At 45.6% G+C, this 12,500-nt stretch overlaps 1 protein-coding gene across 2 annotated transcripts in view; it reads right to left on the reverse strand.

Moving 5' to 3' along the window:
* LOC143276567 (cubilin-like) overlaps nucleotides 1-12,500 on the reverse strand; it is a 168,401-nt gene that overhangs the window by 57,659 nt on the left and 98,242 nt on the right. For both annotated transcript variants that reach the window (XM_076581155.1, XM_076581156.1), the window contains exons 38-42: nucleotides 11,535-11,667; nucleotides 6,227-6,426; nucleotides 4,445-4,635; nucleotides 1,585-1,801; nucleotides 1-132 (exon numbers count right to left, since the gene is read on the reverse strand). The exon at nucleotides 1-132 is cut by the window's left edge and continues 69 nt beyond it. In XM_076581155.1, coding sequence (XP_076437270.1) covers nucleotides 1-132; nucleotides 1,585-1,801; nucleotides 4,445-4,635; nucleotides 6,227-6,426; nucleotides 11,535-11,667 — 873 coding nt within the window. The remainder of the gene's footprint in view (nucleotides 133-1,584; nucleotides 1,802-4,444; nucleotides 4,636-6,226; nucleotides 6,427-11,534; nucleotides 11,668-12,500) is intronic.

The raw sequence follows: 12,500 nt of genomic DNA on the forward strand, positions 1-12,500 counted from the left end.
TGGCCCACAGACGGCTGTTGGTTGAGGTGGTGATGGTCCACACACAGTTCATATTGTTGTTGTAGTTGGCCGGGTAGTTGGGTGATAGGATGTAACGGGTGGATGCATCCGCCACCAGGTTGCCTCCACACCCTGGACAGAAAGGGTGGTTTGTGTTGTGTTACATTGTGTTGTACTATACTGTGTCGTGTTGTGTTGTGTTGTATTGTGTTGTACTATATTGTGTCGTGTCGTGTTGTGTTGTGTTATGTTGTGTTGTATTGTGTTGTGTTGTACTATATTTTGTCGTGTTGTGTTGTGTCGTGTTGTATTGTACTATATTGTGTCGTGTTGTGTTGTGTTGCATTGTGTTGTACTATATTGTGTCGTGTTGTATTGTGTTGTACTATATTGTGTCGTGTTGTGTCGTGTTGTGTTGTGTTGTACTATATTGTGTTGTGTTGTACTATATTGTGTCGTGTTGTGTTGTGTTGTACTATATTGTGTCGTGTTGTGTTGTGTTGTACTATATTGTGTCGTGTTGTGTTGTGTCGTGTTGTATTGTGTTGTACTATATTGTGTCGTGTTGTATTGTGTTGTACTATATTGTGTTGTGTTGTGTTGTGTCGTGTTGTATTGTGTTGTACTATATTGTGTCGTGTTGTGTTGTGTCGTGTTGTATTGTGTTGTACTATATTGTGTCGTGTTGTATTGTGTTGTACTATATTGTGTTGTGTTGTGTTGTACTATATTGTGTCGTGTTGTGTTGTGTTGTACTATATTGTGTCGTGTTGTGTTGTGTCGTGTTGTATTGTGTTGTACTATATTGTGTCGTGTTGTATTGTGTTGTACTATATTGTGTTGTGTTGTGTTGTACTATATTGTGTCGTGTTGTGTTGTGTTGTACTATATTGTGTCGTGTTGTGTTGTGTCGTGTTGTATTGTGTTGTACTATATTGTGTCGTGTTGTATTGTGTTGTACTATATTGTGTCGTGTTGTGTTGTGTTGTACTATATTGTGTCGTGTTGTATTGTGTTGTACTATATTGTGTCGTGTTGTGTTGTGTCGTGTTATATATTTTGTTGTACTGTGTTGTATTGTATTGTGTTGTATCCTATCGTGTCGTGTTGTATTGTGTTGTGTTGTGTCGTGGTATACATTTTGTTGTACTGTGTTGTATTGAGCTGTACCCTATCGTGTCGTGTTGTGTTGTGTCGTGGTATACATTTTATTGTACTGTGTTGTATTGTATTGTATCCTATCGTGTCGTGTCGTGTTGTGTTGTGTTGTGTTGTATTGTACTGTGCTGTATTATAACGTGTCGCATTGTATCGTGTTGTGTTGTGCTATGTTGTGCTATACTGCATTGTGTTGTGCTGTGTTGTATTGTTCTGTATTACACTGTGTTGTGTTGAACTATTGTGTTCTATTGTATTTTATGTATATACCTAATTACCTTGTAGCGAATAGCCAATAAACGAAGGAAAAGAATTGCCCAGTATTGTATGTTTCAATTCCCCCAGGGAACACACGAAATGTAATAAACTTGCCTTGCCTTGGTATTAACCCACACCACCCCACCCCACTCCACCCCAGCCACCTACCCGTGGCGTTGACGGGTGTCTGTCCAGTGGGGGTGGCTCCCCCCGATCCGGGCTGCACGGCCTGCCAGGTCAGTCTGAAGCCCTGGCCGGTGATCGAACCGTCCGTGTAGAACTCCACGCGAGCCACGTTGCTGCTCAGGGTGATGGGGGAGGGGGGCAAGTCCGAGCCGCAGTAGCGTCCCCTGACGGCGCTGGTCGGGAGGCCGCCGTCACGGATCTAGAGAGCGTGGTGAACAGAGCGAAAGGGTAACTCTTTCACCCCGAGTTTCTGTGTGAAAAACGCTCAGTAATACAGACACGACTGAGCAGATACAGAAATTACTGAACACGTGTTACCAGTTTCAAATGTGAATATTTTTTGGAAAAAGTTATATATTTCAAACTGTTCTTTATCACAGTTAGCTAGTTACGTGTTACATAGTCCAGTTGGTTGTTGATTGTAGGTCCGTACATGAACCTCTTTTCAAATAATAATCTACAGAAGTAGTGCATACAATATTTGATTATTGATTTTTTGTTGTTGTCCTAATCCCACTTCCCCCGTCCCCCCTCTCTCACACACCCTTCCAATATTATGTGTTTTCTTTCTCCAGTCACTGACACCCTCTCCATTGTACATTTTGTACTCCTTTTTTCCATATTCTGTTCTCTCTCTCTCTCTCCCCCCCCCTCTCTCTCTTCCTTTCTTAGTCTCCCCCCCCCCCTTGCCCCCCCGAACCCCCCCTCATTCCACCTCAACCGCCCCCTATTCATTCGAATATACAGAAATGTTGATTTCTAATGAATAATGGCCATCATCATTATGATAGAAATGGTAATAATCCAAATAATAATAATATCATTTATTTTCAGTCGAATATCATCATCTTAGATGAACAGACTATAAATAAATAAATGAAGGATTACAGAAACGACGTTTTCAGTCACAGGTCTGTGTCAAAACAGCACAATGGACCTGTTCACTTCAAACTAGGTCAGGGAGCAAAGGTTAGTCACTGTTCTATTTGCAGGAAACTGGCTGCAGCTGTCCAGCTTTGATGCTATGTGAAAAATGGTCTTTTTAACATGACCCCTCAATGTCGACGAAAGCCGCCTATGGCAGTGAAAGAATTACAGTTTTAACTCTCTCCCTACTGGGGGATTTGTAAGCAAGGCAAGAGACCCACTCAGCATTGTCAATTTCCAGCTGTGTGACGCATGGAAATTTGTGAACGTCAAAACCTGTATAGATGTACATAGTGAGGAAGGCTGTCGTCTGATGGTTCTTGATGTCAGGTACATAGTCAGGAAGGCTGTCGCCTGTTGGTACTTGATGTCAGGTACATAGTCAGGAAGGCTGTCGCCTGTTGGTACTTGATGTCAAGTGCACAGTAAGGAAGGCTGTCGCCTGTTGGTACTTGATGTCAAGTGCACAGTAAGGAAGGCTGTCGCCTGTTGGTACTTGATGTCAGGTGCATAGCAGGGAGTGAGTGAAGGTCTCATAGCCTTTCACGGCCATCGGGGAAGCGAATTCATATCCAATGTGTCCATGGCCCAGCATAGGAAGGCGGGGCTCCACCCTCTCCTTCCGCTGTTTTAACCTTATCCGACCGAAATCAGGTACCTGTTCACACCTGGGTGGAGTGAGGAAAATCGGAGTAAAGTGCCTTTCCCCAGGACACAACACCATGCCGAAACGGGGCCTCAAACCCTGATCACTGGTGAACACTTGACCACGAGTCCTCCAAGGTCTGACCGATTCTTATTCTGGATGTAGTGATGATGACCAAATCAAATCACATCATGCTGTTTACAGTCCAGCCGACCACAAAGGACCATGTCAGGGCTGCTCACTCGTCAGTTCTGACAGCCAGTCAAACAGATGATCCAAATAACGTTGAAAGGTGGGTTGAAACAAGAGAACCTACCCCCTTTTTTCTTCCCACTCCCCCCTCCCACCCACAACCCTCCATCCCCACTCCCCCACCACATGACTCACTCAGACCTCGTCGTAAGGACAGGAGGGATCGACCTTACAGCTTGGTCTCTGACCGAGGATTTGCGCTTTTTAAGGATCCATATCATTCATCATTCAATGAAACGAATGATGAGCGCCCAATGGCAGTCGACTCTACCCAGGCAGGCAGCCTGTTTTTGTAAAGTGCTTAGAGTTGGGTCTCCCACCGAGGACAGGCGCTATAGCCGAATGGTTAAAGCGTTGGACTTTCAATCTAAGGGTCCTGGGTTCGAATTTCGGTGGCGCCTGGTGGGTAAAGGGTGGAGATTTTTCCGATCTCCCAGGTCATCGTATGTGCAGACCTGCCTAGTACCTGAGCCCCCTTCGTGTGTATAAGCACGCAGAAGCTCAAGTATGCATGTTAAAGATCCTGAAATCCATGTCAGCGTTCGGTGGGTTATGGAAACAAGAATATACCCAGCATATACACCCCTGAAAACAGTGTATGGCTGCCTACATGGCGGGGTGAATAAACAAAACGGTCATACACGTAAAATGTTAAATGTTATATGTCTGTCTGAGTGTAGGTGTGCGTGCCTGACATCTGATTGAATGTCACAGGAAACGAAAGATGAGCGCTCAATGGCAGCCGTCAGTCGGCTCTACCCAGGTAGGCAGGCTGTTGTGTAAATGACCCCGTGTTTGTAAAGCGATTAGAGCTTGGTCTCCGACCGAGGATAGGCGCTATATAAGTATCCATATCAATCAATCAATCAGTATAAGTATCCATATCAGTCAATGACTCCGTGTTTGGAAAGCGATTAGAGCTTGGTCTCCGACCGAGTACAGGCGCTATATAAGTATCCATATGATTCACGACAGAAGATAGGCGTTATACAAGTACCCGTATCATTCACGACTCACCCGAACGCCGTCGTAAGGACAGGAAGGATCGTGCACGGACCGCTCAATGCCCAGGGCGGTGAAGTTGAGCTGGACCACTCGGCCCGAACTGACGGTGATGGTCCATACGTGGTTGGCGTTGTTGGAGTAGGAACCCGGGTGGTTGGGGGAAGTGATCACTCCGCTGTCCCCGTACAGGTCGCCACCGTACACTGACACATACATACATACCCCGGGTACTGAATGTGTGTGTGTGTGTGTGTGTGTGTGTGTGTGTGTGTGTGTGTGTGTGTGTCCCACACACTGCCACACTAACACCACGGATACTGACTTGCAGCACCAACTTTTCACCCCCATCCCCCTTTGTTTTGTTTCCTCTTCCCCTTGTTGAAGTCTTCATGTAGTGTGTGCGTGTGTCTGTGGGTGGGTATTTACTGCGTGTGTGCGAGCATATGTGCGTGTTTTGTGTACATGCGTGTGTGCGCGCGCGTGTGTTCATATTTGCAATTTGTAGTTCTGGCTTGTATGTCCTCATGTGCTGTTGTTGTGTGCTCTTACACACTTTTGTATATGCATTATTTTATTCGAGGTCCTTACAGCCCATTATATTGGGGGTTTGCGCAATATAAGTACTATATTTTTCTTATCGTTATTGCCAGCATTAATCTTCTTCTTCTTATTATCACCAACATGGCGGGGTAAAAACGGTCATACACGTAAAAGCCCACTCGTGTTCATATGAGTGAACGTGGGAGTTGCAGCCAGCGAACGAAGAAGAAGAAGGAGAAGAAGATTATCATCATTATTATCATCACATCGCTTGCAGCTGAAAAGTGCGCCCTGAGACAGCTCAAAGATGCCGACTGCTCAAGTTCCCAGTACGCGAATGGCTGCTGGGGCAGTGATAACGATTTTACCATCATATTGTATATACCGTGTGCAACCATCCTATGTGTCTACACTGATATTCAGTTAAAAAAATGATCATAATTGCATGCTGTGTTACCCGTTTCTCAAACGAGAACATGTACGACCACTGAACGGGACATGGCATTCCCACACACACTTCATTAAAAATGTTTTTCATTCCCGAAACAGGAAAAACACATGCCATAAATGGTATACAAAAGACCCCCAAAAAGGAACATGACATCGTAATACACAATGCATTTTTTTCTCATTCCCGATACGGGATCCATCCTGCCATAAACAGTTTCAATTTCTCAAGGAAGCGTCACTGCGTTCGGACAAATACATACACGCTACACCACATCTGCTTGGCAAATTGCCTGACCAGCAGCATAATCCAACACAATTAGTCAGGCCTTGAGTGCATGCTTATATATTTATGAGCCTAACATAATGGATTTCGTCTGCAAAATTTTGCCAGAGGACAACACTCTCGTTGCCATGGGTTCTTTTTCAGTGCGCCAAGTGCGTGCTGCACACGGGACCTTGGTTTATCATCTCATCCGAAAGACTAGACGCTCAGTTTGACTTTCCAGTCAAACTTGGGAGAAAGGGCGAGAGCTGGATTCGAACCTACACCATCTGTATTGGCAGATGAGCAACATAACCATTTGGCCACCTTCCTCCATAAGCTGTGCACCAGGAACATGTGTGACCTTAAATAGAACATGACACTGGAACACAGTACACGACATTCCCGAAACGGGATGACTCATGCCATAAACAGTATACCAGGAATGGACGACCACCCCAAAACGGAACATGACATTGCAAAACACAGTTCACAACATTCCTGAAACGGGGACCACACATGCCGTAAACGGTATACCCTACCTGAGTTCCAGCTTCCGCGGAAGCCCTGACCGGTGATCTGGGAGTCTGAGCGGAACTTGAGCCAGACAGTGCCGGAGGCGGTGAGGTTGGTGGGCAGGGTGGAGCCGCAGAATCTACCCCGCACGGTACCCGTGGCGTTGCCGTCCCGCACCTCCAGGTAGTCGTTGGTGCATCCGCTGCTCGACTCCAGGTTGAACATGCTGGACACGGTGTGTTGGGTTTACTGGGCTGTGTTGTGCTGTGTTCAGTGTGTTGTGTTGGGTTTTCTGGGCTGTGTTGTGCTGTGTTCAGTGTGTTGTGTTGGGTTTACTGGGCTGTGTTGTGCTGTGTTCAGTGTGTTGTGTTGGTTTTTCTGGGCTGTGTTGTGCTGTGTTCAGTGTGTTGTGTTGGGTTTTTTGGGCTGTGTTGTGCTGTGTTCAGTGTGTTGTGTTGGGTTTACTGGGCTGTGTTGTGCTGTGTTCAGTGTGTTGTGTTGGGTTTTCTGGGCTGTGTTGTGCTGTGTTCAGTGTGTTGTGTTGGGTTTTCTGGGCTGTGTTGTGCTGTGTTCAGTGTGTTGTGTTGGGTTTACTGGGCTGTGTTGTGCTGTGTTCAGTGTGTTGTGTTGGGTTTTCTGGGCTGTGTTGTGCTGTGTTCAGTGTGTTGTGTTGGGTTTACTGGGCTGTGTTGTGCTGTGTTCAGTGTGTTGTGTTGGGTTTACTGGGCTGTGTTGTGCTGTGTTCAGTGTGTTGTGTTGGGTTTACTGGGCTGTGTTGTGCTGTGTTCAGTGTGTTGTGTTGGGTTTACTGGGCTGTGTTGTGCTGTGTTCAGTGTGTTGTGTTGGGTTTACTGGGCTGTGTTGTGCTGTGTTCAGTGTGTTGTGTTGGGTTTTCTGGGCTGTGTTGTGCTGTGTTCAGTGTGTTGTGTTGGGTTTACTGGGCTGTGTTGTGCTGTGTTCAGTGTGTTGTGTTGGCTTTTCTGGGCTGTGTTGTGCTGTGTTCAGTGTGTTGTGTTGGGTTTTCTGGGCTGTGTTGTGCTGTGTTCAGTGTGTTGTGTTGGGTTTACTGGGCTGTGTTGTGCTGTGTTCAGTGTGTTGTGTTGGGTTTACTGGGCTGTGTTGTGCTGTGTTCAGTGTGTTGTGTTGGGTTTTCTGGGCTGTGTTGTGCTGTGTTCAGTGTGTTGTGTTGGGTTTACTGGGCTGTGTTGTGCTGTGTTCAGTGTGTTGTGTTGGGTTTACTGGGCTGTGTTGTGCTGTGTTCAGTGTGTTGTGTTGGGTTTACTGGGCTGTGTTGTGCTGTGTTCAGTGTGTTGTGTTGGGTTTACTGGGCTGTGTTGTGCTGTGTTCAGTGTGTTGTGTTGGGTTTTCTGGGCTGTGTTGTGCTGTGTTCAGTGTGTTGTGTTGGGTTTTCTGGGCTGTGTTGTGCTGTGTTCAGTGTGTTGTGTTGGGTTTACTGGGCTGTGTTGTGCTGTGTTCAGTGTGTTGTGTTGGGTTTACTGGGCTGTGTTGTGCTGTGTTCAGTGTGTTGTGTTGGGTTTACTGGGCTGTGTTGTGCTGTGTTCAGTGTGTTGTGTTGGGTTTACTGGGCTGTGTTGTGCTGTGTTCAGTGTGTTGTGTTGGGTTTACTGGGCTGTGTTGTGCTGTGTTCAGTGTGTTGTGTTGGGTTTTCTGGGCTGTGTTGTGCTGTGTTCAGTGTGTTGTGTTGGGTTTACTGGGCTGTGTTGTGCTGTGTTCAGTGTGTTGTGTTGGCTTTTCTGGGCTGTGTTGTGCTGTGTTCAGTGTGTTGTGTTGGGTTTTCTGGGCTGTGTTGTGCTGTGTTCAGTGTGTTGTGTTGGGTTTACTGGGCTGTGTTGTGCTGTGTTCAGTGTGTTGTGTTGGGTTTACTGGGCTGTGTTGTGCTGTGTTCAGTGTGTTGTGTTGGGTTTTCTGGGCTGTGTTGTGCTGTGTTCAGTGTGTTGTGTTGGGTTTACTGGGCTGTGTTGTGCTGTGTTCAGTGTGTTGTGTTGGGTTTTCTGGGCTGTGTTGTGCTGTGTTCAGTGTGTTGTGTTGGGTTTTCTGGGCTGTGTTGTGCTGTGTTCAGTGTGTTGTGTTGGGTTTACTGGGCTGTGTTGTGCTGTGTTCAGTGTGTTGTGTTGGGTTTACTGGGCTGTGTTGTGTTGTGTTCAGTGTGTTGTGTTGGGTTTTCTGGGCTGTGTTGTGCTGTGTTCAGTGTGTTGTGTTGGGTTTTCTGGGCTGTGTTGTGCTGTGTTCAGTGTGTTGTGTTGGCTTTTCTGGGCTGTGTTGTGCTGTGTTCAGTGTGTTGTGTTGGGTTTACTGGGCTGTGTTGTGCTGTCTTCAGTGTGTTGTGTTGGGTTTACTGGGCTGTGTTGTGCTGTCTTCAGTGTGTTGTGTTGGGTTTACTGGGCTGTGTTGTGTTGTCTTCTCTCTGTTGTGTTGGGTTTATTGGGTTGTGTTGTGCTGTGTTCAGTGTGTTGTGTTGGGTTTACTGGGCTGTGTTGGGCTGTGCTCACTTTGTTGTGTTTGGTTCACTGGGCTGTGTTGTGTTGTGTTCAGTGTGTTGTGTTGGGTTTTCTGGGCTGTGTTGTGCTGTGTTCAGTGTGTTGTGTTGGGTTTTCTGGGCTGTGTTGTGCTGTGTTCAGTGTGTTGTGTTGGGTTTTCTGGGCTGTGTTGTGCTGTGTTCAGTGTGTTGTGTTGGGTTTACTGGGCTGTGTTGTGCTGTGTTCAGTGTGCTGTGTTGGGTTTACTGGGCTGTGTTGTGCTGTGTTCAGTGTGCTGTGTTGGGTTCATTCGGTTGTGTTGTGTTGTCTTCTCTCTGTTGTGTTGGGTTTATTGGGTTGTGTTGGGCTGTGCTCACTTTGTTGTGTTTGGTTCACTGTGTTGTGTTGTGTTGGTTTGTGTTGTGTTTACTCTGTTGTGGTGTGTTTGTGTTTATTGTGTTGTTTTGGTTTGTGTTGTGCTGGTTTGTGTTGCAGTGTGTTTGTGTTTACTGTGTTGTGTTTATTATGCTGTGGCGTGTTTGTGTTTGTGTTGTGTTGTGCTTGTGTTTATTGTGCTATGTTTATTGTGTTGGGGTGTATTTGTTTATTGCGCTGTGTTGGTTTGTGTTGTGTTTACTATGTTGTATGTTTCTGTTTATTGTGTTGTGTTTGTGTTCATTGTGGTGTGTTGTGTTTGTGGTTATTGTGCTGTGTTGTGTTTATTGTAGTGTGTTGTGTTGTGTTGACTGTGTAGAGGTGTTTTTTTTAAATTGTGCTGTGTTGATTGCTGTGTAGATTGTGTTGTGTTTAATGTGCTGTGTTTCGATTATTGTGTTGTGTTGTGTTTGTGTTGATTGTAATGCGTTGTGTTGATTATGTTGTGTTGAACATGCTGGACACATTGTATTGTGTTTATTGTGTTGTGTTTGTGTTGTGTATATTGTGCTGTGTTGTGTTTATTGTGTTGTGTTGTGTTGCAATATGTTGCGTTGTTTTTTTTAAATTATTGTGGTGTGTTGTGTTTATTGTGTTGTGTTTATTGTGCTGTGTTGTGTTTATTGTGTTGTGTTTATTGTGCTGTGTTGTGTTTATTATGCTGTGTTTATTGAGCTGTGTTGTGTTTATTGTGTTGTGTTGTGTTGATCATGCTGGACACGTTGTGTTGTGTTTATTGTGCTGTGTTATGTTTATTGTGCTGTGTTATGTTTATGGTGCTGTGTTGTGTTGTATTGTGTTTGTTGTGTTGTATTCGTTTGTTTTGTATTGTGTTGAAGAAGAATGAGGAGGAGGAGGAGGAGGAAAAAGAAGAAGAAGAAGAACAACAACAATCACAACAAAACGACAGTAATGTTGATTCCAGTTTTACACTACCTAAACGTTACAATGCATGCACACACAGACATGGAGTTAAAAAGCAACGACAAAAAACCAGCAGTGAAATACAGATCGTCTTCTTTGCTGTGTGCGCAAGGGACTTGGGTACTTTTCCACCTTCTTCGTCTTGTTTATCTATCGTTCCCCGAAACTCCAATTACAATCACCCAGTTTTAACAAAACCCACGGTTCTGTTCTTATGGGTAGATGTACCCGACCTACGCTTTAGCTCATACGGGTAGATGTATCCGAAATACGGTTCAGCTCATACGCGTAGATGCACCCAACCTACGGTTCTGCTCATACAGGTACATGTACCCGACTCACGATTCTGCTCATACGGGTAGATGTACCCGACCTACGGTTCAGCTCATACGCGTAGATGCACCCGACCTACGGTTCAGCCCAGCTCACACGGGTGGATATACCCAACCTAGGGTTCTGCTCATACGGGTACATGTACCCGACCAACGGTTCTGCTCATACGGATACATATACCCGACAAAACTGAAACAATGATTATAGGAACTAACCAAAAACTCTCTTCCATCACAACTGATACAATCAAACTTGGCAGTACATCCATCCCTCTTTCCAGTTCAGTCAGGAACCTCGGCGTTGTCCTTGACAACACACTGTCCATGAAAAAAATTATCAGTCAGACACGTCAATCCCGCTACTGTCAATTGCGACGCATCAGTTCCATTCGGAAAAATATGTCCACAAACACAACATCTAGACTTGTCGTTTCTCTCGTTCTCTCTCGCCTTGACTACTGTAACTCTTTATTGTCTGGTTTGCCTGCTTCATCCATTCAGTCCCTTCAGCGCATACAAAACTCTGCTGCCCGACTCGTCCTCAGAAAGAAAAGATCTGAGCACATCACTCCTCTTTTGCATCATCTCCACTGGCTCCCTGTCTCACACAGAATAAAATACAAGATCAGCACTCTATGTTATAGATGTATCCACAAAACTGCCCCTTCCTGTCTCTGTGGCTGCCTTCACCTCTACACACCATCTCGCTCTCTACGATCGGCTTCGGATCCACTCTGTTTACGCATACCCAGATTCAAACACTCCACTGTTGGCCGCCATTCTTTCTCTGTCTCTGGATCTTGCAATTGGAATGAACTTCCTCTTTCGCTTCGTCAAATCTCCACTCTCAGCTCTTTCAAGTCTGGCCTTAAAACCCACCTCTTCCCAAAATAGCCTCCCTTCCCTGCCTCTTCCTTGTCTTCAGTTTCTTCAGTTAAAAAGTTATGCATGCGTGTGAATGACTGGTGCGAAAGCGCTTTGATTTGTCTCTGCACAAGATTCTGCGCTATATAAGTACCCTTATTATTATTATTATTATTATTAGTAGTAGTAGTAGTAGTACCCCACCTACGGTTCTACTCATTCGGGTACATGTACCCCACCTATGGTTCTACTCATTCGGGTACATGTACCCTACCCCGCTAGCGGCTGAGCAGCTCACTGACCTGAAGGCCACAGCCACCCGGTTCCCTGGGGAGGCCCTGAAGGTCCACACACACTCTCTGTTGGTCGGGTAGCTGTTCGGGTAGCTAGGACTGACGAAAGCTCCGTTGGATGCCGTGAACTCTCCTCCACAGCCTGGGACAAGACAAGACATCAGAGTGGTTAAAGGGACTGATTAAGACAAGACAAGCCATCAGAGTGGTTAAAGGGACTGATTAAGACAAGACAAGACATCAGAGTGGTTAAAGGGATTGATTAAGACAAGACAACACACATTTCTGTACAGTGTGTGTAAGTTTCTGACATCAGAGTGGTTAAAGGGATTGATTCAAGACAAGACAAGAAACATTTCGGTACAGTGTGTGTACGTTTCTGACATCAGAGTGGTTAAAGGGATTGATTCAAGACAAGACAAGACAAGACAAGACAAGACAAGACACCTTTCGGTACAGTGTGTGCAGATTTCTGACATCAGAGTGGTTAAAGGGATTGATTCAAGATAAGACAAGACACATTTCGGTACAGTGTGTGTAGATTTCTGACATCAAAGTGGTTAAAGGGATTGATTAAAGACAAGACAAGACACCTTTCGGTACAGTGTGTGTAGATTTCTGACATCAGAGTGGTTAAAGGGACTGATTCAAGACAAGACAAGACAAGACATATTTCGGTACAATGTGTGTATGTTTCTGACTTCAGAGTGGTTAAAGGGATTGATGAAAGACAAGACAAGACAAGACAAGACAAGATACATTTCGGTACAGAGCGGAAGATGAGGAGACACCCCCACTCCCACACCTCCACACACAGACCCCCACACACACCTCTACCCACCACTCCAGCACCTCCACCGACCCACACACCACACCCACACACTCACTGGATAAGGACACAGTGTAGACAGCGCGGAATCTTGTCATCTGGTTGGTGAAGACACACACACACACACACACACACACACACACACA

This window comes from Babylonia areolata, chromosome 32, assembly GCF_041734735.1.
Source record: "Babylonia areolata isolate BAREFJ2019XMU chromosome 32, ASM4173473v1, whole genome shotgun sequence".
Lineage (NCBI taxonomy): Eukaryota > Metazoa > Mollusca > Gastropoda > Neogastropoda > Buccinidae > Babylonia > Babylonia areolata.